The sequence below is a fragment of the Ostrinia nubilalis genome, chromosome 10, assembly GCF_963855985.1.
Source record: "Ostrinia nubilalis chromosome 10, ilOstNubi1.1, whole genome shotgun sequence".
Taxonomy (NCBI): Eukaryota; Metazoa; Arthropoda; class Insecta; order Lepidoptera; family Crambidae; genus Ostrinia; species Ostrinia nubilalis.
In genome coordinates, this window is record NC_087097.1 from 10,156,941 (window position 1) to 10,179,111 (window position 22,171).

The 22,171-nt window shown below is 36.2% G+C and overlaps 4 protein-coding genes across 5 annotated transcripts in view; 2 read left to right on the plus strand and 2 right to left on the minus strand.

The window, feature by feature from the left end:
* The first annotated feature begins 886 nt into the window (after positions 1-886).
* Positions 887-5,923, plus strand: LOC135075166 (biogenesis of lysosome-related organelles complex 1 subunit 1). The gene is made up of 3 exons (XM_063969519.1): positions 887-1,100; positions 1,184-1,256; positions 5,649-5,923. The coding sequence occupies exons 1-3, from the start codon at positions 1,040-1,042 to the stop codon at positions 5,899-5,901; spliced, it is 387 nt and encodes a 128-aa protein (XP_063825589.1). The 5' UTR covers positions 887-1,039; the 3' UTR covers positions 5,902-5,923.
* Positions 5,924-7,161: 1,238 nt separating this feature from the next.
* On the plus strand, positions 7,162-11,994 carry LOC135075167 (pyridoxal kinase). Its single transcript, XM_063969520.1, has 5 exons — positions 7,162-7,582; positions 7,665-7,908; positions 8,143-8,409; positions 8,894-9,073; positions 10,719-11,994. Exons 1-5 carry the CDS (start codon positions 7,487-7,489, stop codon positions 10,835-10,837), a joined length of 906 nt encoding a protein of 301 aa, XP_063825590.1. The 5' UTR covers positions 7,162-7,486; the 3' UTR covers positions 10,838-11,994.
* Positions 11,995-12,155: 161 nt separating this feature from the next.
* LOC135075576 (lysophospholipid acyltransferase 7-like) lies at positions 12,156-15,374 on the minus strand. 2 transcript variants are annotated; one of them, XM_063969996.1, is made up of 7 exons: positions 15,036-15,374; positions 14,489-14,763; positions 14,120-14,223; positions 13,631-13,845; positions 13,139-13,324; positions 12,800-12,932; positions 12,156-12,384 (listed from the first exon to the last, which is right to left on the minus strand). In XM_063969996.1, the coding sequence occupies exons 1-7, from the start codon at positions 15,242-15,244 to the stop codon at positions 12,196-12,198; spliced, it is 1,311 nt and encodes a 436-aa protein (XP_063826066.1). In that variant the 5' UTR covers positions 15,245-15,374; the 3' UTR covers positions 12,156-12,195. The 2 variants fall into 2 exon arrangements, with proteins under 2 accessions (XP_063826066.1, XP_063826065.1); XM_063969995.1 differs by having other exon boundaries at positions 14,072-14,223.
* Positions 15,375-15,758: 384 nt separating this feature from the next.
* Positions 15,759-22,171, minus strand: part of LOC135075183 (G protein-coupled receptor kinase 1) — a 48,740-nt gene continuing 42,327 nt past the window's right edge. Inside the window, exons 13-16 of the mRNA XM_063969547.1 lie at positions 21,439-21,601; positions 20,356-20,524; positions 19,837-20,081; positions 15,759-19,117 (exon numbers count right to left, since the gene is read on the minus strand). Of these exons, the coding sequence (XP_063825617.1) occupies positions 18,923-19,117; positions 19,837-20,081; positions 20,356-20,524; positions 21,439-21,601 (772 nt within the window). The 3' untranslated portion in view covers positions 15,759-18,922. The remainder of the gene's footprint in view (positions 19,118-19,836; positions 20,082-20,355; positions 20,525-21,438; positions 21,602-22,171) is intronic.

Consider the following 22,171-nt stretch of genomic DNA (forward strand, 5'->3'; position numbering starts at 1 on the left):
ACGTTTATAAATGTGTAGTAGGTTACTACTTATAACTTATTCTCATCGGAATTTATAGAACTTATTCCAAATGCAAGTCTGTCCACTCCACTTTTAAAAAATAAATGAGCAAATTGAAACAAGCCCGGAAATCTTTTTCCAATGCCGAACACAGCTGGCGGCGTCGTAAACGATAAGCGAAAATCGATGGCTCCTCCATTAGCCCAGTATAATTAATGCAGTGCAATCATACGCTCAGTGCTATAGCGTTGGTAAGCACCATGCATTACTTATGTATCAAATAGGCTGTTACACTCTCGTTGAAACATAACTCAACAGCTATTACCTGTGAAGAGGCATCCGAAGTGGCTGTTAAGGTGAGTGGGTCCATTTGAGCAATCACGAGCTGATAGAGCATTTAAGAGCTTGTATTAAGATGGAGTTACCTCCGTTTGAAGTTAAGCGACACGTATAAAATAACGTAAGTAACGTACCTGATTAAAGTAGCTAATAGACATTGGATAAAATTCATGTTGGACCAAACTTACTATAAGGCTTAGGCTTCTTGTCCGCTTAACGTAGTTTCAAGCCTTACTTAGGTACCTAATCAGCGTTAATTTAGAACCATGGTGGTGAGTTCTTCTTCTTTGGTTTTGTGGCAATCAATCAACAAACCTCTTGAGATTTATTTTGTGAATTTTTGTGTCAATTAATTTACCGTTGACACGATACCCGCTCAAATTCAAAGTGTTTCAATACTTTTATATCACTTCACTACACTCTAAAACACATTATTTGTATAAAAAAATCGGAACTTTTCGTTTAACTACCCTCCACGGAAATTCATCGGTTTGGTGAGTTTCTAAACGAATTTTTATACGTCAATGTCAGTGTGTTGGTCTGTCAGAGATTGATGTTGTCAAATGAATGAAAGTCAACAAAACAGTGAGAGTTTACGAAAAATCGAATTGTAATACTTTTATTAGATTGCCTGTTTCGTGCTTTAATTGATCTTCATCATCATTGCCCTTCATACATTCCTTGTTGTTGTATAAGAAAAATGTTATCATCACTTATAAAAGAACACCAAACAAAGCAAGCAGCAAAAAGAGTCGTCCAAGGTTTGTACTCAGAAGAAACAGCTAGAAGACTTCTTAATGGATTCTCCCTCTTCCTAATTATTAAATTCCCTTATGTTTTTCAGAACAGAAACGCAAGGAATGTATTGCAGCTGCAAACGACTTAACACAAGCATTAGTAGATCATCTAAATGTTGGGTGTGTATTGTTAGGATATAGAATTTTATCATGAGATGACATGTTGCTGGCAGGTTTTATTTTAAAAGTAAACAGCAATAGAATAAAGTTTGAAAATAATGACAGGTGTAGAAAAGCGAGAAAATGTGACATTGTATTATTGAAGTTCGATAGATTCAGTTGTAAATGTTTTAATATTTAATATGTAATAGATTTTGATAATATTTTAATAATAAAGTGTGTGTGAGTATTGAAGTGGCGTTATTATGATTGATTGAATAACCTCCCAGGAGTTGTGTGGAGAGGCACACTCCTCGAACAGGTTATGGGCCCAGCGTACGAACCCAGAGGGCTGTAAGAATTATCTCTTGAATAAGTAGAATGAAAGTTAAGGATCTATCCTGATTTTGTTTTTGAAAATTTTAAAATAACAATATGTCGGAAGAAAATTTTAAATTATCAACGTTATCTAAAGGAGAAGACTATACAAACTGGAAGAAGAAATTGATATTGTTATTGACAGCGAAAGATATAGATTGTGTTTTGGAAGATAATGCTGAGAGCAAAAAGGATTTTAATAGAAAGGATGCAAAAGCAAGATACATCATAATAAGCTCATTATGTGATAAATTTGTTGTATATGCATTGAATTGCAATACAACAAAAGAAATTTTACAAAAATTTGACACATTATTTCTAGGACATGAAGATACACAGATTTGTCAACTTTTGGAACAATTTTACAAATTCAAATTTTCAAATTCGGATTTGATGATTGACATAGCAGAAATTGAAAATCAAGCAATAAAATTAAGAAATTTGGGTTACAACATAGACGAGAAACAAATCATGATTAAAATTTTATCAAGCTTACCAGAAAAATTTGCCTTTTTTAGAACTGCGTGGGAGTCAACCCAAACTTCGGAAAAAACACCAATAAATCTACTATCAAGAATAAATCTAGAACTTACTATGCGAAAAGAAAATCAAAATCAAAATTTGGAAAAACCTGAAATGACGCCGTCTACGTCAGCAATAGAAACAAATGACAACGCATTGTTAGTCAAGAGTTGTTTTCAATGTGGCAAGAAAGGACACATTGCCAAGTATTGTCGGCAGAATATGAATGCAAATCGTGGATGGAAAAATAATAACCTGCAATGCTTCAGATGTCTGAAGTTCGGACACAAACATACGGAGTGCAGTCAACAAACGAACTGTATGTACTGCAAGCATAATTCTCATTACACGAAATTCTGTCTACAGCAACATCAGCATGTGAGTAATTTTATTCCTTTAAAAACAACTGTGGACTTCATCCTGGATTCAGGAACTAGTAGTCATATTGTTACGTCTGAAAATTATCTGAATGACAAAGAAGACATAAATTATAGAATTATGACTGCTGATGGAAACATACATCCAGTTAACACCATGGGAAATATTTATACAGACAATATTAATTTTAAGAATGTTTTATGTGTACCCCAACTTAAAAAGAATTTATTATCTGTGTCTAAATTAACTGATGATAATTATACTGTTAAATTTTACAGAAATCAATGCCAAATCATGGATCAGAACTCTGAGTGTAAGCAGACAGGAGTTCGCAGAGAGGATGGCCTTTATTATGTGAAACTGCCAATGGACATGTCAAAGTCAGTCGTGCATTCGAGGTCAGACAAAACATTCCTTATTAAAGGCTTCTGGCATCGTGCCTTAGGTCATGTACCTATAAACAAGACTAAAGACCTTGTTTTAGGTATAGATAGAAACTTAGTAGATGACGTAGACATCTGCGAAGTCTGCATACAATCTAAACTTTGTAGAAAACCTTTTAAAACTGTTAGATATAGAGCTACTAAACCTTTAGAAATTATTCACAGTGATATTTGTGGTCCTATTGGAAAGGAAACATGGGATGGCTACAAATATTTTATTACATTTTTAGATGATTACACACATTTTGTTAAAGTATTTCTTCTTAAAAACAAGAGCGAAGCTTTTTCTAAAATTTTAAACTTTATCAATTTGGCGGAAAATCATTTTAACACAACAGTTAAAACATTCAGATGTGATAATGGTGGAGAATACACCAGTAACCAATTTAAAACTTATTGTATTTCCAAAGGTATTAATATTGATTATACAATTCCGTATACTCCTCAACTGAACGGTAAAGCTGAACGGTTAAATAGGTCCTTAATGGAACGAACAAGAGCTTTACTCTTTGATATGCAGCTACCACATGAACTATGGGGTGAAGCGGTTTTAACTTCTGCTTATTTATTAAACAGATCTTCAAACACAGTAAACATTAAAACACCGGCGGAGATGTGGTTTAATAGAATACCAAATTTAAAACACTTAAATATTTTCGGATCATTAACATACTTTAAAAATAATTTTCAGTTAAATAAACTTGACTCAAGAAGCAGTAAAGGGCTTTTAGTAGGTTATACTAATAACGGATATAAAATATGGGATCCTTTACATTTTAAAATCTATTATTCAAGAGATGTAACGTTTAATAATAGTAAGAGAGATGTTAGTGAGTTTTTAAAAACGTCTTATAGGGAAGTGAGACAAAGTGATTTAAATAATTTATTTAAAGAAATTAGTGTTGATATTAGTGATGAAGTTATTGATGGTGATATTAATGGTGATACTTGTGATGAAGTTATAAGCGGTGGTGTTGGTAATGAAGAAGTTAATGAAGATATTAGAAATGGTGTTGAAGATAATGGTGTTTATGAAGAAAGAGTTACTGATGTTTTTGAAGATAGAGTTGAAGATGTTGAAGTTGATGGTGGAAATACTGAGAATATTGAAGATTGTATTGAAGAAAATATAAATTTGAGAGGGGAGGTTAGAGAAGATTCAGCTGTTGAAGACAGTGATGGTTTAAGGATTTTACCAAATAGAGAGAGGAGATTACCTTCTAGGCTAATGGATTATGATTTAGAGAGTTCGTTTTTAACTTTTACGGAAGTTTTGAGTAGTGTTGATAAAGATTTATGGAAGAAATCAATTGATGAGGAAAAATAATCTTTAGAGAAGAATAAAAGGTGGTGATGATGATGTGCATCGTTATAGGCAATTAATCGGCTCGTTGTTGTATTTAGTGAACAAAACAAGATTAGATCTGTCGTTTCATGTTGGTTATTGTAGTAGACATCAGGAACATCCTAATTTGAATGATTTTGCAAATATTAAAAACATTTTTAGATATATTAAAAATACAGTTAGCAGTGGTATAAAATATGTTCGTGGTAGTGATCTAAGTTTAAAAGCATATTGTGATGCAGACTTTGCAGGTGATCCTGATACTAGGAAGAGCACGACTGGTTTTGTAGTGTTTTATGGTGGTGGTCCAATTCACTGGTGTTCTCGCAAACAGTCAGTAACTGCTTTGTCTAGTACTGAGGCTGAATATATATCTGCAGCCGAGTGTATAAAAGATCTGCTTTACATTCAGAGTCTGATTCATGAGTTGACAGGCGAGTTACCAAAAACACAATTGTTTGTTGATAATCAATCAGCAATAGTTTTGATTAAAAACGGAATCTTAAATAGGAGGAGCAAGCACATTGATGTTAAATACCATTTTATTAAGGAGAAATTAGATAAAAATTTATTAGAAATTTATTATTGTCCTACTAAAGACAATTTGGCTGATATTTTAACTAAACCACTGGATAGAACAAAGTTTTTGAGACTTAGACAATGTATAGTGAGTGATACATAGTGGACATTTGTGATGTGACGAATTATGTAGGTTTATTAGAATATAAGGTTTTTGGGAGTTAACTTGAAATTTTAATTTTAAGTTAGTTATGTAAGGTGTTTAGGTTAATTAATTCAAAAGTATATTTGTTGTATGGTTGTATTGGGTAAGTTAGTTAAGTTGGGTTTTAAGGAGTAGACTTAGATTAATCTAAGGGAGTAGATAGGTAGTTGTTATGATTATATAAAGATAAAATTCAGAGGGGATGTTAGGATATAGAATTTTATCATGAGATGACATGTTGCTGGCAGGTTTTATTTTAAAAGTAAACAGCAATAGAATAAAGTTTGAAAATAATGACAGGTGTAGAAAAGCGAGAAAATGTGACATTGTATTATTGTATTATTGAAGTTCGATAGATTCAGTTGTAAATGTTTTAATATTTAATATGTAATAGATTTTGATAATATTTTAATAATAAAGTGTGTGTGAGTATTGAAGTGGCGTTATTATGATTGATTGAATAACCTCCCAGGAGTTGTGTGGAGAGGCACACTCCTCGAACATGTATAACTACATTAGAAAATTAATACAAACCACAGAAAGTCATAGTACAAATATAAACTTAATATAATTGTAGTAAAATACATTATCACAGCATTATAATATTGTTCTAATAATTCCAGGGTTGCCCAAGCATACTTGAACCAGAAAAAGTTGGATGCTGAAGCCAAACTCTTGCATCAGGGTGCAATAAACTTTGCCAAACAAACACAACAGTGGCTGGCTCTTGTTGAAAACTTCAGTAGTGCATTGAAAGAAATTGGAGATGTAGAAAATTGGGCACGGAGCATTGAAAATGATATGAAAATAGTAACAGATACATTAGAAAGAGCATACGAAATGACTCAGGAGCAACCTAATACTAGTAGTCAATAGATAATTAAATTATTGTGTTTATCATGATGGTTTAATTTAAGTTGAGATACCTATCCATTTAAATAAGAATTAACCCCTATGTTCCCTTCCCGGATGATTAGTATGCATAGCCGGGCACTAAGCGATTAAGCAAATACATAAAATAGACAAATTAGAAACACATTAATTTATAAACTGCCTTAGGCTTTCTGTAATGTTGGCAATTTTAAGATAATTCATTCTTTATTTCTAAAAACTACCTTCAACTCAGAACAGTCAACTATAAAATTAAATAGTTTTGAATTTGCATTTATTTATTTGATTTGGTTATTGCATCTGCACCTGATTATGTAGATTATGTATCAACTTCTTATAAATCAACAGGTTTATGATTATTTTATTACTTCTCCATTTGTTTCTAGAAAAATAATTTTACGAATAGCAATCGAAAGAAAATGGTGGTAAAACGAAACGCAACTGACAGGACACAAAACGTCGACTGTCATTTTCAGTATTGCCAGAAGGTTACTTTTGTAACCTTTTAGGTTACTTTTGAACTGAGCCCCGATTACGGTAACTTTTAACGTCTACAATCCAGTCCAGACACGCTTCTCGATTCTGCGATACGATTGGTCGTTCAACAGCGTACGTCAGCTGTTTTGACCAATCGTATCGCAGAATCGATGAAACGCGTCTGGATTGGAAACGTTAAAAGTTACCGTAATCGGGGCTCTGCATTGGTTACTTTTAGGTTACACTAATGAAAAGGTTACTTTTAGGTGATTTTTCAGAAATTGTAGAATTAACTTTTACAGGTTCAGTAAAAAATATTAATAGTGACAATTTAAAAATTATGTCATAAACTGCATTTAAACATGAATTTGATTTATTATTTGTTAAAGAAAATAAGTTTTAGCGAATGTTTTTCGATAATAAAACGCAAATCCATGAAACGGTTTTAGACGACCGGTCACTTTTTCATGGTATGGTCAAAATTCGAATTTAGTTACACGATTAATGATCAATTGTATTCATTTTCTATCCATGAACAACCTTACACAATCGCTCCGCACCCCCCCCCCCCCCCCCCCCCCCTGTGAAGGTTACTTTTTTTTTATTTCTGGTAATTTCTGACAAGACCCGACTGGCAACACAGGTCATCTAACTGACCTGCCAATTTTGGCTGTCACACACTGCAATACAGTTTGTAAAATGAACTTAATATCGTGGCTGCTAAAGTTCAAATTACTTTTCGTACGATTCTTGCATAAAAATAGGAATTGTTCTTATCATTTCGTATCAAAACCTTATCATCTCGTTTAAATAATAGATATCTAAGAGCCAATAATAACTTTACGATTTGACCTAGTTCGTGCGCAAGTTATCTCTTCAGTCCTAATTAACATTAATAAACTGTTCGTTTCACAAGTGTCGTAAACAAGTTTCATTCTTCAATTGGTTCAGATAGGTTATTGTCATCTACATTAATGGCTCTGTAGATCTGTAGTAGCCGAAAGATAAAGTCGTTTATTAACTGCTGAGTAAGGCAGTCGTACAGAGTGCTAAATCTCTACATTCCACAAACGTTCAACAACTTGAGAACATCATGAACTCGTCAGATTCTACTCCTCGGGTGCTCTCCATCCAAAGCCATGTTGTCCATGGTTATGTGGGAAATAAAAGTGCTGTATTTCCTCTACAGGTATGTTTTGTAATATTATGACATTCTGTAGTAGATGCACTACTTATTTATGTTATTAATATTATTTTATTTGTAATTCTAGGTTCTCGGCTTTGAAGTAGACTCTATAAACACTGTGCAGTTTTCAACCCACACAGGATACAAACATATTAAAGGGAATGTACTGAAGAATGAGGAATTAGAAGAATTAGTACAAGGTCTAACATTGAATGAGGTTGATTACTACACTCATTTTCTAACTGGCTACTCAAGGTCTCCAGATTCATTGAAGCAGATTGCCGAAATCATCAAGAAATTGCGTCAAAAAAATCCAGATTTAGTTTATGGTAAGTTGGCTTAAAATGATTATTTCCTAAAAGTTATCTGTTATTTACTATTGTCGCATCTTATATTCTTAGAAACTGTTGAGTGATCAATTAAAATATGTGTACGACCTTAATTGACCACTCAACCTATGGGGCTGTGTACTTATTGGGACAGTCAATCTTAATTACCATTAAAATGTGTGATTAATTTATCAAATGAATCCAGAATTTTGTACATATTTTTTTACATTACAGTATGTGATCCAGTGATGGGTGATAACGGAAAAATGTATGTGCCAGAAGAAATACTACCTGTCTATCGGGACATAGTAGTACCATTAGCAGACATACTTACTCCAAATCAATTTGAAGCAGAGCTGATAACTGGCATCCAAATGAAGGACCTAGATGGTGCTTTGAAGGTTGTCCGAGCGTTACACGATAAGGGAGTCAAAACTGTAGTCATATCTAGCACAGATCTAGGAGATGATAAGACGATGATCGGAATTGCTAGCACCAAAGGTTGGTATTATATTGAAGATACGCACCATCCTAGACTGCATCTCACTTAACACCAGGTGCAAAAAAATATTATTATTATATTTATAATTAAATGCTAGTTATTTGATGTAGTACCTAAAAATCATTAAATATAGTCATCTCCAGGCAGCATCAAATCTATCATCATTCATTTGGACTAATTCTTGTAACTTTCCATATGACCTTCATAACTCATTTTTTATCAGTAAATCATTCTTTATCAGTTGCTAACCTATTATTTACCTTACTCAATTTTATAATAAGTGGCAACAATGTAGCAATCAAACATTATCACATTTGAAAACAGGTGTTGTTTGATAAGCGTTTATGACTTCATGCAAATTAAAAACTTAAGATTTATAACCTACCGTAAACTCTTATTAGAACCACATAAAATGCTGTTTAGGTTGTTATGCTGACATCTATTGTACCTAGAGATTTACTTTCCTTTCTAAAATTTTCACAGGTTCCTGCTACAAAATTGAAATGCAAAAGCATGATGCCTCATTCACTGGTACTGGTGATCTTCTTGCTGCACTGTTCTTGGCCTGGTCCCACAAGACTAATAATAATGTAAAGCTGACGTTAGAGAAAACTATTGCTACCATGCAGAGTATCGTTAAGGATACCTATCAGAGAGCGCGAGGTGAGACGATTAACTAGTTAGGGTTTATAAACGCATGATTATTTTTGAGTCTAAGGATACCTAGATGAAATTAATTTCTAGAAATAATGAGGTCTACTGACGTTACCGTATTTTGAGCTCACACTAGCGAATGACGTCCTAATTATACAGGGTGTTAGGTAAATGCCCTTCTGACCCACCGCACTACCAAACCACACTACCAGTAGTGTCGTGGGGAATATTTTTTCCCTTCTACACTACCAAGCCAGTAGTGTCGTGGGTAATTTTTAAGGGCCATACATCTTCATTCCCATCGACACTACTACCATAACTAAATGTAAAATTTGTAAAATTTTGGATTGTTTTGTAATAAATTATGTTTATATGCAACACTAACCTCTGTGCAATTTTGCAGTTTGACGGAATTTACTGAAAATAAAATATTACCTAAAAGGGCTTATGTACATGTTACGGTAAATGTACAAGTAAAGCGCTTTCAAATGATACCAAACACGGCATATTTATCTTAACTTTATTTTTTTACTCTGTATGGTTTGTCCGCTAGAGGGCGCCACATTAGATTTTGTGAAACCCCATATAGCCTATAACCAGCGGACAATTAAGACGCTTCTAATGATATGTCATTTGTTGAATTCTGATAAGTAGTTTAGAAGTTACGAGGGAATAGATGAACATACATACATAGCCTGTCAAAATCATAACCCTCCTTTTGCTTTGCCGCAGTCGGGTAAAAATAATTTAATTTTTGTTTTTCTTTCACGCAAAGTTATATAGGTATAAGCCCTTTTAGGAAATTTTTTTTTTTCAGTAAATTCCGTCAAACTGCAAATTTGTACCGAGGTTAGGGTTGCATATAAACATAATTTATTACAAAACAATCCAAAATTTTACATTTAGTTACGGTAGTAGTGTCGATGGGAATAAAGATGTATGTTACCCACGACACTACTGGCTTGGTAGTGCAGAAGGGAAAAAATATTCCCCACGACACTACTGGTAGTGTGGTTTGGTAGTGCGGTGGGTCAGAAGGGGATAAATGGGTATATGAGCCGACACTAGCCCATGTTAACATGGTCATATAAATGGTATGGTGAAGTCAGAAAATCGATATCTTCATTTTAATTATTTTAATTTTCATACAAATCGGATTTTATAAAATTTATTTTGTATGAAAATTAAAAAAATTAAAATGATGATATTAAATATCTGACTTCACCATACCATTTATATGACCATGTTAACATGGGCTAGTGTCGGCTCATATACCCATTTACCTAACACCCTGTATAGAGTGGCGCCAACCTGAATGAACTGCAAATCAATCAGATAGTCCTGCTATCGCTTCACCGCTCGCTAGGCGATGCCATTGTCTTACGCTATAGTGGCGTCAACTGGGTAAAAGTGTAGCCGCGGGATACGAAATCGCAGCAAGCACAAGCTAGTGTTTTATGCTGACCAGCCGGGCTAGGATGCGCGCCGTGATAAAATCTTATCTATGATTTTAGACGACAAATGTACGGTCTTATCGCGTATAATCGATAAAATGCTTATCGGGGCGCGCATCCTAGTCCTACTGATTTCATTTAATATTATTTACTGTACAGTATGTTAAAGAAAGGAAAATTTATTTGTTGTATTTTTCCAGCAATTCAAGCAACTGGTAAAGTAACTCCTGCACTCATCGAGCTGAGACTGATCCAGAACAAGAAGGTTATAGAAGAACCTGTCATAGAAATAAATGCTATTGAAATAAAAGCACCGTAAGTCTGCATAATACAAATATCTAGCTTCATTAAATTATAGTGACTCTCGTAATACAGGGTGATCTAAATGAAAATAAGTTACACTTTTGGAAACCTCAAAGTAGTAATAGGACACTTGTGAAAGAGGTTCGTATACGCGTCGCCGAAAATTTTTTCATTGGTCACCGACTGCCTATGAGACCAAAATCACAGGGTAACAAAGATTTGCGTAGCCTTGTATACGAAGGGCCTAAAACTTCCTTTTACCCAAATTACTTTTATCTATTGATAAAAATCGTATTAAAATATAAGCGTACGGCGACGTGAAAAATTTTAGGTCACCTGTATAACGATTAGGAGTTACAAATACAATACCTACAATAGGTAGGTACTTGTAATCAGTAGCAAAATTTAATTATAATTAAATAAATAATATTAAAATTTAAATGCCTATGGTCTAAGTTAAGACAATAATTAATTTTTAATATTGAACATTAGTGAGACAATAAGGTTTATTACAGAAAGATATTCCTCTGCTTTTACTGAAAATATTAGCATTCAAAACATATCAATGGGATTATTAATTTATACTCTTTATTTATAAGTAATTATGTTAGTGATGATGATACTGAATTATTAATCAATTAAAACTATATTAATTTATCTCACATCAGTTACTTTATGATGTAATAAAAAAACTGATTATGAAATAGTTACACATTCATTGAATTTTGTTAGTATTGTGTATTCTGGAGGATTATAATACAAGCAGTAAGTTATATGCGGTTAGTTTTTTATATTTTATAGTACAAATTTTGAAGGATCTAAGTACTTTCTGTAATGATAATACAAACCACGTTTCACCGTAGCTTGTTCAGCATTTATTCTGTTGTTCAAGCCTGTTCAATACAACAGAAATACCTTCATAAAGTAAATACATTTAATTCTAGGACCAATATTGTCTTCCGAGGATATCTCATAGAATTATCAGCGTACCTGTGATATCAGTCCATATAATATACCTATTGTTTATTTCGTTGTATAGCGCTGAATTACATAGTATCTAAGCAATAAAATGTAGAAATGGCACATTTACTGTGTGTATTTACGCTTCGTGCTGTGTTAACTATTTTGTTTAAATTTATATTTTATGTCAAGTTAATAAATGTTTAAAACGTTGATTTTATGTTTGTCTTTTGCCCAACGACACGCATTTGCTATTTTTGTTTCTTTTTTACATCGTCGGGTCGATACTGTCGATTAGATATGAATAACTTCCTATTCATTTGTTAGACTATAGTTACAAAACCGTCCAATTCTCAAAATAAAACACCATAAAAAATCAATAATTTATATTAACATCACAAAATTTTAAAACTATTATCTTTTGCTCTTATACGCGACGACAGCGCCTACAATAAATATCAGCAGTATAAAATGAAATATCCAGAATATTGAATGGTAGTAGCGGAGAATCGTACTGGCGTCGGCGATGGCCATGCACGGCGTGAGGTAGATCAGGCAGAACATGCGCATTATCGTGAACCCGATGTTCCAAGGCATTTTCATCTGATAAACAAAGAAGATAAGGATCAAAATCCTATGAAATGCTGAGGTTATTCTAAGTTATTTAATAATTGTAATAATGCTATTTTGCAGCTCTAAAAAAATCCTAAGTGTAAGACATGACTGACAATCATTGATTGCCAAAAGACACGCCTGCAAAATAACCCGGTTACAACCCGGTCGATTTTACAACGCACCTCGCTGGAATGCGACTTCCTCGCACTCACCCGGCACGGCCGCCGGGTGCGCAGTTAACTCGACAGGGTTGTAAAAAGATTTAATCTTTTCTATTCATATTGATATGGGACGTCTCGAGGAATGGGTTGGTAGTTATCGCTCGTACACAAAGACACACCCCTCTCGCGTCACGTGGCTGGTAAATATTAAATCTAAAAAGCTAAAGAATTTGTATGGTTACCTGGCCGGTAGTATTGTAAAGAGTGCTGTATTCTGCCTCCAGATGAATGTAAACCCACAGAGTGGACGAGACTATCATCTGCTGCAATGACGGCCCTTGCCATACCGCCCACGCAAAGAAAGAACCCGCGCTCCTGAAGAAAAAATATTGAAATAACAATTACCTACATACGCTGTGAATTTTAAAAAATCCCAAGAGTTGAAGTCATCTTCAATGCATTATCCTATTCATTCAGCCTAATGATATACGGAGAGAAGTTTTAAAGAACCTATTTAATTTTCTAGATATTCTATCTAACCTAAAGTACACAATCTTCAAATATTTTAAAGTGTTTGTTACCTGACTTCTTTGCAGGCGTGGATGAGATTATTGTATATATTCGCCCTAAACCAATATCGAGACGGCATATCCCATCCATTAATGGTATCCCTCATTTTGGGCCCCATGAGCAATTTTTCATTTTGAAAGCATTTAAGCATTGCAAAATTATATTCCTGCTCTAGGGCCACATCGGGAGTGCTGGCACTGCAAAGTAAAGAATTCAAAATAGCAAGACAAAATACTTCGTCCCTTCATGATGATGATAATGATGTGAGTTTGAAGCTGACTGCAAATTGTCCACAGACTGAGTACTTATTTCTTATTATGGATGCGGGCATCTCAGGAGTGATTGTTGTGGAAATCCATGGCGGAGTCCTTTGTCCAGCAGTGGACGGCATTTGGGTCGGAGGTTGAAAGGAAGTCGAGTCTTGACTGCAACAACAGCGACAAGGTTCCGCTTTGCTGCGATTTATTGAAACTAATAACCCAAAAACGATTAAGTTTACTTACACCATCTTCAGCAGACTGGGTCGCTTCGAAGGCCCATACCCCGGCACCGGTTCACACTTCGCCGGGTACACGCCGAACCCCGCCTCAGTGTAAACGCTCGTACACAGCATCATTATCATTTGGGAGTACAGAAAAAACATCACCAGTAGCGGCATGTTGTATAAAAAACGGTAATCTGAACCGTGAATATTATAGAAGTCGTCTTCGTAATAGTTCTATGGATAAAAAATGTGTAGGTACTTAGCATTATCAAGTACCCATCAGCGTTCTAGAATTATTAGAAGAAAAGGGTTCCCTTAATCCATAAATGTTCATGGCCCCTGTACATGCCTCACTACAAAAACTTGGGACGAATTACTTAATCCAAGTACAAAAATGATCTCGGACGCTACGTCGTACTACCTACACCTCCTACAGGAAGGAGGAAATCATGTTGGGTACCTGCGCAGAAAACTTCAAACGTAGCAGAATGTATCCGATAGCACAAACCAAAGCTTTTTTTAATTTCTGCTCTGTAATAATTCTGCAGTCGCCCAGTACACCAAACGGAGCTTTGAAGTGGTCGTAGAATATTTTCCATCTGTAATATGGACCTGAAAACAAACAGAAATAGCAAATAATTTATTGCACAAAATAATGTTAATCAACATTCATCACATTATCCACAAGTTAAGTGACTACAAAATGTAAAATTATTTCATTTATGGTAACAGTACTCTTGGGTGTCAATGACACTATTTCGTAACACACCAGATTCTTGTATAACATTTGCACTCCAAGAATGTCACGAAATTTTTGCTAGCCGCTCCGAGCAATAAAGGACATCACACTAAATAAAATTAAAAAGTAGGTATATACCTTTATGTAACCCAATAAAGAAGTAAGTGTAAGCAATGATATCCACAGCAGTCGGCTCTACAAGTGGTATGTCCGAGTCGCCCATAGGCAGCCTAATGGAACTCATCGACCTAGAGGCGCCTGTCTTTTCCAGCGAACTCATCTCAAACGCCAGTCCCACCAGTCGCAAGGCTAAGGTCTGGTGCAACCATTTCACGTATACTGAACAACTCAAGTTGAAATGCAAGTATAAGAGGTAGGTCCAGGTGTACACCATGCTTATCTGGTGAACGTAGCTGAAAATGATAGATATTTATTAGCATAATATTTGTATACACAAAGCACCTAAGTATTGAAATGAAGACGCTCTAATTTCTGTTTGACCCCAAAAGGTTGACTGAGAGAGAACGCCTTAAGGCATTTATTTGGTTTGGCTTTAGTACACAAAATAAAGAATGAAATGAATAAAAATGTACGTGTAGCTTGATAATGGTATAAAAGCTAAATCCCAGTTCATTGATCACTAGGAACTTGAGCTATATCAGAAATAAAGATAGTATGTACTCACCGTTTATCACAACATTTGATTATAACAACGTTTCCCCACACCATCAGCACTGTATGGTATATGTGCTGGCCGCAGATCAGGCAAGCCACCAGGATGCCCAGGCCCACCCCATAGTTTCTCTTCATGTCCGCATTCTCGATCTTTTTGTAGTAACTTGCCAGGGATATACATATGAACAGTGAGCTGTAGTACACTACTTCGTCTAGCATTGCAATTTGATAACATTTATTTGAACTATTTGAGGTATAAATCCATTGAAATTTGCAGATTCACATCTTGTTTTGTGTCAATTTTGAAATTTTGGGTCGGTTGACATTTTGTCAGTACCAAAGACAATTTACCTCAGCATAAATTATCTCTGGTTATAAACTTATTGATAAGGTTTTAACGTGTTTGTACAAAAATTATCTGTGGCACCTTCCTGTTTTGGGATCTTGATATCAAAGCAATAACAGAAATCTAAAAACATGTTTTTAAAGCGAATTGCTTGTCTAAAGTGTTGTGATCAATTCATATCAAGTGTAAGCCTAGGCGCAGACCACCAACTTTTTGTCCGCCGATAGTTTAGTCGGTAGTCGGGCAGTTAATCAGTATGGGAAGTGCGCACATTGCACCGATTAATTTTTCATACAAATTAGAATCGCGCCCAACTATCGGCCGACTAAAAATCGGTGGTCTGCGCCTAGTCTAAATGGAATAAAAAATATCAATAAAACACCATAATGATTAAATAAACAATTTACTACACATAATGTAGGTTCACAATAAAAATATTTCCTAAAGGAGGTATTGTAACATTGTCTGATGCAGATCTAGCCTGGTGCGCTTCGGACCTAGATTTTATTAAAAATTAGCCTTCGAAATATAAAATAATCCACACTACACATCGTGCTGGTTATAATATGGATGTATGAGTTTACATAAATAAATTAAAAATCTCTTAAATGCATTAAATTACCCACTATAGTAAGCTAATTTGGCATTCCGGAATGTTGAATATTTCCAACTACTATGATTGTCAAATACAATACAAAAACATTATTCAAATGCTACTCAATCAACTTTTGACGTGTTCTAGTGCAATCTACAGATACTTGTTATTTAGCGTAAAACAGCAGGTATTTGTAAATTGAACTATTAACCCTAATTATTGTATTATAATAAATTGGAAAAACTGTCACCCATGGGTTATTGAATAGTTCTAAGTACACAATCACATTAATTCCCTCCATACAGATAATGTTACTAACCTGATGCGACTACGCATTTAAAGATATATCACAATAGATAGAATGATTTCATCAAGAAATAAACAACTAACCTATAATACTGCTCAAACTATTACATTACAATTTTAATTAATTTCATTAAAATCAATGACTTTAGTGCAGTAAAATTCAATTGACTAGCATCTAATAGTTATCATGACAAGTACCAATAATGTCATTACAGATATTACATATAGCTATACTGCATCAACTAGGAATATGAAAATATTCTAAAAAATCATAACTTAAATTCGTAATTACATTTGTCAGAGCAGCAAACCAATGCTGTTACAATCTAATTTAGGCATCATAATATTATTCTGCTAATGATGACGTAATATCCGATATCGATAATTATATTTATACATAATGTCTAATCTATTGCGTCAAACTATACTACGCTCAAAAGGTCGCCAAAGTAATCTATGAGAGTAAAGTATGTATTTCTATATACACGCGAACGACATGTTACATCTATAACGCCGGCTCACCCTGTTACCTTCATCGATAAGTTTCATATTGCTTTGCTTTCATCACGCCATGACATTCCATCTTTTAGTCCTTTATATGAGTAGATCACCGACAGTGTTAAAATAAAAATATGCTTTAAAATCATATGGCAACAAAAGAAACAGTCGTAATGTAAAATATGATGAAACTAAATCTGCATCAGACACAGTGAAAGTACTTTTTAAACGAATTTGCATTGGTTTACATATAAACGTACACAACATACAAAAAGTCATTCTGGCCATGCCATAATAAATTGTCTATGGAATAAATATTAGAACAAAATCCCACATAAATTCATGGACATTGAACATGCTTTAAAATTTTTCTAAATATTGGCTTTACAACTATTGTTATATTAATCACCACACCTAAATGTTGTTAGAAAAGTATTGCCTCTAAGTATTATATGAAAGAGATTTTTTATAAGATCTACTTACATTTTGTCTCTATTTATAAATAACAATGAAAGTTATTGCAATAGTCAGTTTAGAACACAAAATGTGTGATAATATATAATTTAAGTACCGTTTAATAAATAACATTCATTACATTTTGTTCCAGATATTGAATAAAAGGAACCATTTTAACATTTTACCATAATTGCACGAGAGAGCAACCAGAGACAACACAAAACAAATGTGATACAATATTATAATTTGTGTGCAATAGTTGGAGGTGTAACCAAAGTGCTAGAGTTTCTAATTACAATATAAATCGATTAAATTGAAGCTTCTATAAATATACGCACAACGAACAATTCAATTTGTCAAAATCTTCAAGACATTCTAATTTCCGATAACCAGTTCCACCGTTAGTTACAATTTTTATTTTATTTCTATAATATTTTTGATCTATTGCACAAACACATAAAGGTAATCGCTATACTTATCTACTCGATTTATAAGTTATTATTTTTACAATACCTACTACGAAGTTAAATACAACATCCAGAACATTCACATCGATAATTACAAAAGTCAATCGGTGCAAATGATTACAAAAGTTTATTATCCACAATCGAAAGATCACTGTAGGTAAATGAAATATTTATACATTTTAATTTGATCGGTACTATCACATTAATTCGTACAACAATAAAATGCGAGCAGCATTCGTTTATTAATAATTGGCAGTCCTAAAAGTCACTATGGTTCTTAGAGCTATAGCGGGCCGCGGGAGCACTTCACTACGCGAGGGGCTCAAGCCACGCCTCCGTCACTCACGGCAAGCGCTGAATCGTCAGCGAGCCATACTCGACTTTCAGACAACGCACTTTAAGGTTCATTTTCAATAGGCTATCCATTACCATCACTGTATATCCGTCCTGCGTCACTTCAAGCAATGCCGCACACAAAGTTTGATTCCGATTTCCATTAGCTCACTGAAAATGTGCCTTGATGCGCTCTTTCAGTATCGAGTTACCATCGTCAAAGGTCACTTCTCTGTCCGAGAATATAGATGTATCCGAGTAAACAGGGTATATGCATAATTTTTAAATTTGTACTAACTAGTCCATGCTAAAACGATAAGGTTTCTTTTCAAACACCTCTAAGAATTTAAGAGATATAATTTAAAATTTCGTGATTTTAACACACAGTTCGCAAATCGAACGACGCGCTCCATACTAAGATCTACAATAGCGCAAATTTTTTGGTGAAAAAGAACTAGTTCTTTCAATTGTGTCCTTTCGTTTATTGACTGATTCAAATACTTTTCAGACATCAGATTCGCGGTAATAGTTATTTACTAACATGACTTAACAACGAGTACAATTCAAATTAAAATAATGAACTGCGTTAAAAATTACCTGTTCAAAGGGAAACATGTCAAAAATGGTCTTTTATGTCACATCATAAGTTATTACTTAAAAATCAATTTAAAAGTGAATGACTCTAAAAATAATAATTAAATAGACAACTGAAATGCAGTACTCAAATCGGCCCACAATCAAAAAGACCCAACTGAAAGTTTCTCCAATCGATTTTCGCCAAACCAACTATGCATAGACCTCATTTACGCACCCTAACTCACTCACTTGATGAGCTGGGCGGCGCTCTTGGAACGCCGGAACATCTTCGCGCCCTTATTGGGCGCGGACAGCTCGTGCTAGTTGCTCCCATTCGGGGCTCGCGCGAGCGCCGGCGAAGCGGCGGGCGGCGGCCGCGCGAGTGCTAGCGATTCTTTGGCGCCGTCGGTGCCGTAGATCTTGCCGGCCTTCTTGGCCATGGAAGCGAGCAGCTCTTGGGAGCACTTGTGAGCGGAGCGGAGGGAGAGCGCCCACTCTTTAAGACCGATCTCGTCCTGGAATTTTATAATAGTAAGTTTGTTTTAGTAGTTGCAGTATTTAAATGAAATAAAAGGAAGACCTGCAAAGCTTGTATAGGTACAGAATTAACGCAAACCAAACTTAACTATGTTGAATTTATAATGCTAAATTTTGAATCATAATTTGTACTAAAAATAATCTGCAGTGGGACTTGAACTCATGTCTGTTCACTTGCCAAATGTATGTCTGCTTAACTCTGATCGTTACAACTACAAACTCAATCGTGGAGTCTACATCTCATTGCAATCCGCGATGGTTGGAGTTCAGCTACCACTGTCCTCATTGCAACTCAAAGGTCTGAGGAGACCTCCAGGAGTATCATCCCACGCTTAGCGCAGTCCTCAAGATGCAACTCAAAACAAAACACTTACCGTGTTAGTGAGCACGATCTTGGTGTCGTTTCTCGTCCGCAGCACGATGCAATGCTCTCCCTTGATGGACACCAGATCAGAGGACACCTCCTCGACGGTATCCAGGAGTATCATCTCAGGCTTGGCGCTGTTCTCAAGATGCAACTCAAGACACAACACTTACCTTATTAGTGAGCACGACCTTGGTATCGTTTCTAGTCCGCAGCACGATGCACTGCTCTCCTTTGATGGACACCAGATCAGAAGACATCTCGACGGTGTCCAGGATTATCATCTCAGGCTTGGCGCTGTTCTCAAGATGCAACTCAAAACAAAACACTTACCGTATTAGTGAGCACGATCTTGGTGTCGTTTCTAGTCCGCAGCACGATGCACTGCTCTCCTTTGATGGACACCAGGTCAGAGGACACTTCTTCGACGGTATCCAGGAGTATCATCTCAGGCTTGGCGCTGTTCTCAAGATGCAGCTCGAGCCGGTTGGGGTAGAGTTTCGCGTAGCGCGTCTGCCAGGCGCTGGCGAACGGACCGCCAAGTTTCTTTATGTAGCCGTGCAGTATGCAGTCCGATTCTGGAATAAGAGAGTGATTTAGTAACAAAATTAATTCATTCGCGTCGCGTTTAACAAAGTACCACGTGAAGTGAAGTACAACGTGAAGTGAAGTACCACTTTAAAATGTACACTAGAACTGTATTGATGTAACATTATTTTACGAAATAAAGATATTTTAAAATTGAAATTGACTTGAATGAGAGAACCCGGATGTAGGTAAAACACACTTCGATTCAAACGAAGCGGTATTTTTAGAGTATTTGTGTTTATGTTGCATTTGTTCACGAAGTACCTTTTTCGTCGGCGTCAAACTTCTGTTTCTGCTTGGCCTTCTTCTTCTGCTCCATCTTGTCGGCCTCCTGGTTGATGGTCTCGAACACTGTCTCTGCCACCTCCGACTGCCAGCGTTCGGATATGACCAGTGGGAAGTCCTTGTACTGCATCTGATCCGCCTCAGTTAGCTGTGGGATAAGATATAAACACAGTTAAAATGAGTTTTGCAACGTCGCGAAGAAAAACTAACGCAGTGTTGTGATATTTTTATAGCGTGTGGGAAAATAAGTTAGTTCCCAAATATTGCTAATTTTACAAATCGATTAAATTCCGAAATTCAAAATGTCATTGTATGCTAACATTCTGACTATCCAAAAACAAATATGAGGACAGATAAAACCTATTTGACCTACAGCTTATCAGACTCTTAGAGCAGCGCATAGTCTGATTGATTTTTGTGACTTCATTAGTTGTTACAGTTCAGATATAGAAAAAAGATACAACTTAAAATTAACGTAATCTCCCCACGCGGCGGGATCAAAGGCGGCGTGTACTTCTGGTGGTACATCTGCTGCCAGTCGATGCCAGCGAAGAACAGTCTTCCCTTCGTCCAGTTGTGCCACTGACCTTGATACCTATAGTGTCACCCTCGTCGAAGCTACCCTTGTCGAAGCATGAGCGGCAGCGTGTACTTCTAGTGATACACCTGCTGCCAGTCGGTGCCGCGAAGAACAGTTCCCTTCGTCCAGTTGTGCCACTGACCTTGATCCCCTTAGTGTCCTCTTCGTCGAAGCTTCCGATGTCGAACGCGTCTGCCGCGTTCACCTCCCCGCGCGGCGGGATCAGCGGCGGCGTGTACTTCTGGTGGTACACCTGCTGCCAGTCGATGCCAGCGAAGAACAGTCTTCCCTTCGTCCAGTTGTGCCACTGACCTTGATCCCCTTAGTGTCCTCCTCGTCGAAGCTGCCGATGTCGAACGCGTCGGCCGCGTTCACCTCCCCGCGCGGCGGGATCAGCGGCGGCGTGTACTTCTGGTGGTACACCTGCTGCCAGTCGATGCCAGCGAAGAACAGTCTTCCCTTCGTCCAGTTGTGCCACTGACCTTGATCCCCTTAGTGTCCTCCTCGTCGAAGCTGCCGATGTCGAACGCGTCGGCCGCGTTCACCTCCCCGCGCGGCGGGATCAGCGGCGGCGTGTACTTCTGGTGGTACACCTGCTGCCAGTCGATGCCAGCGAAGAACACGTGCTCTTTCACTTCGTCGGCGCTGGAAAGAGAGGGAAGGAATTAGTATCTAAAAGGCGTTATTACATTATTATTTTAGGAGCTGGCTGCACACAGTAAAGTTAAAGAGTACGTCATCATTTATGACAGTCTACTGTGGACGTACGCCTGTTCCTAGAATCTTCACAAAGCAAAATCTTCCGCTTTTGTATTCAACCGCTGCCGGTTTTCTTTTTGAGATCGTCGGTTCATTAAGTCGGGCGTTTGACGCTACGTTATCCGAGCGTTTAATTAATTAAACGCTTCTTTGTCCGAATTTTCCACTAAATAGTGTCTATCTTAAGATAGACAAAGATTTTTAAGTCAAGTAGTCTAGTCCAAGCGGTTAATGAAAGTTAAGAGTCGATATCCTCATTCGGCCGATAATTGAATAACTGGATCAAATAGTTCCCATGTGACGTCATCGATGCAGACTCTATGATTGGCTTTCATTTTAAGAGTACTTCCTCATTAAAAGCATTTCAATAACAAACCACTACGCCCGCATTTTGAATTGTAACATTAGATACGAGTACTCTTAGTTAGGGAGGACACGGTACTCTCAATCAGGGAG

What these genes read in the sequence shown, in the direction of transcription:
- LOC135075166 (XM_063969519.1), top strand. Translation starts at nt 1,040, where the DNA reads ATGTTATCATCACTTATAAAAGAACACCAAACAAAGCAAGCAGCAAAA. An exon ending in AGCAAAAAGAGTCGTCCAAG is followed by an intron (nt 1,101 to 1,183) that starts GTTTGTACTCAG and finishes TATGTTTTTCAG; the next exon opens with AACAGAAACGCAAGGAATGT. An exon ending in GTAGATCATCTAAATGTTGG is followed by an intron (nt 1,257 to 5,648) that starts GTGTGTATTGTT and finishes TAATAATTCCAG; the next exon opens with GGTTGCCCAAGCATACTTGA.
- LOC135075167 (XM_063969520.1), top strand. Translation starts at nt 7,487, where the DNA reads ATGAACTCGTCAGATTCTACTCCTCGGGTGCTCTCCATCCAAAGCCAT. An exon ending in GTGCTGTATTTCCTCTACAG is followed by an intron (nt 7,583 to 7,664) that starts GTATGTTTTGTA and finishes TTGTAATTCTAG; the next exon opens with GTTCTCGGCTTTGAAGTAGA. An exon ending in TACCTATCAGAGAGCGCGAG is followed by an intron (nt 9,074 to 10,718) that starts GTGAGACGATTA and finishes GTATTTTTCCAG; the next exon opens with CAATTCAAGCAACTGGTAAA.
- LOC135075576 (XM_063969995.1), bottom strand. Translation starts at nt 15,244, where the DNA reads ATGCTAGACGAAGTAGTGTACTACAGCTCACTGTTCATATGTATATCC. An exon ending in GTTTGAAGTTTTCTGCGCAG is followed by an intron (nt 13,846 to 14,071) that starts GTACCCAACATG and finishes TTTTATCCATAG; the next exon opens with AACTATTACGAAGACGACTT. An exon ending in CACGCCTGCAAAGAAGTCAG is followed by an intron (nt 12,933 to 13,138) that starts GTAACAAACACT and finishes TTTTTTCTTCAG; the next exon opens with GAGCGCGGGTTCTTTCTTTG.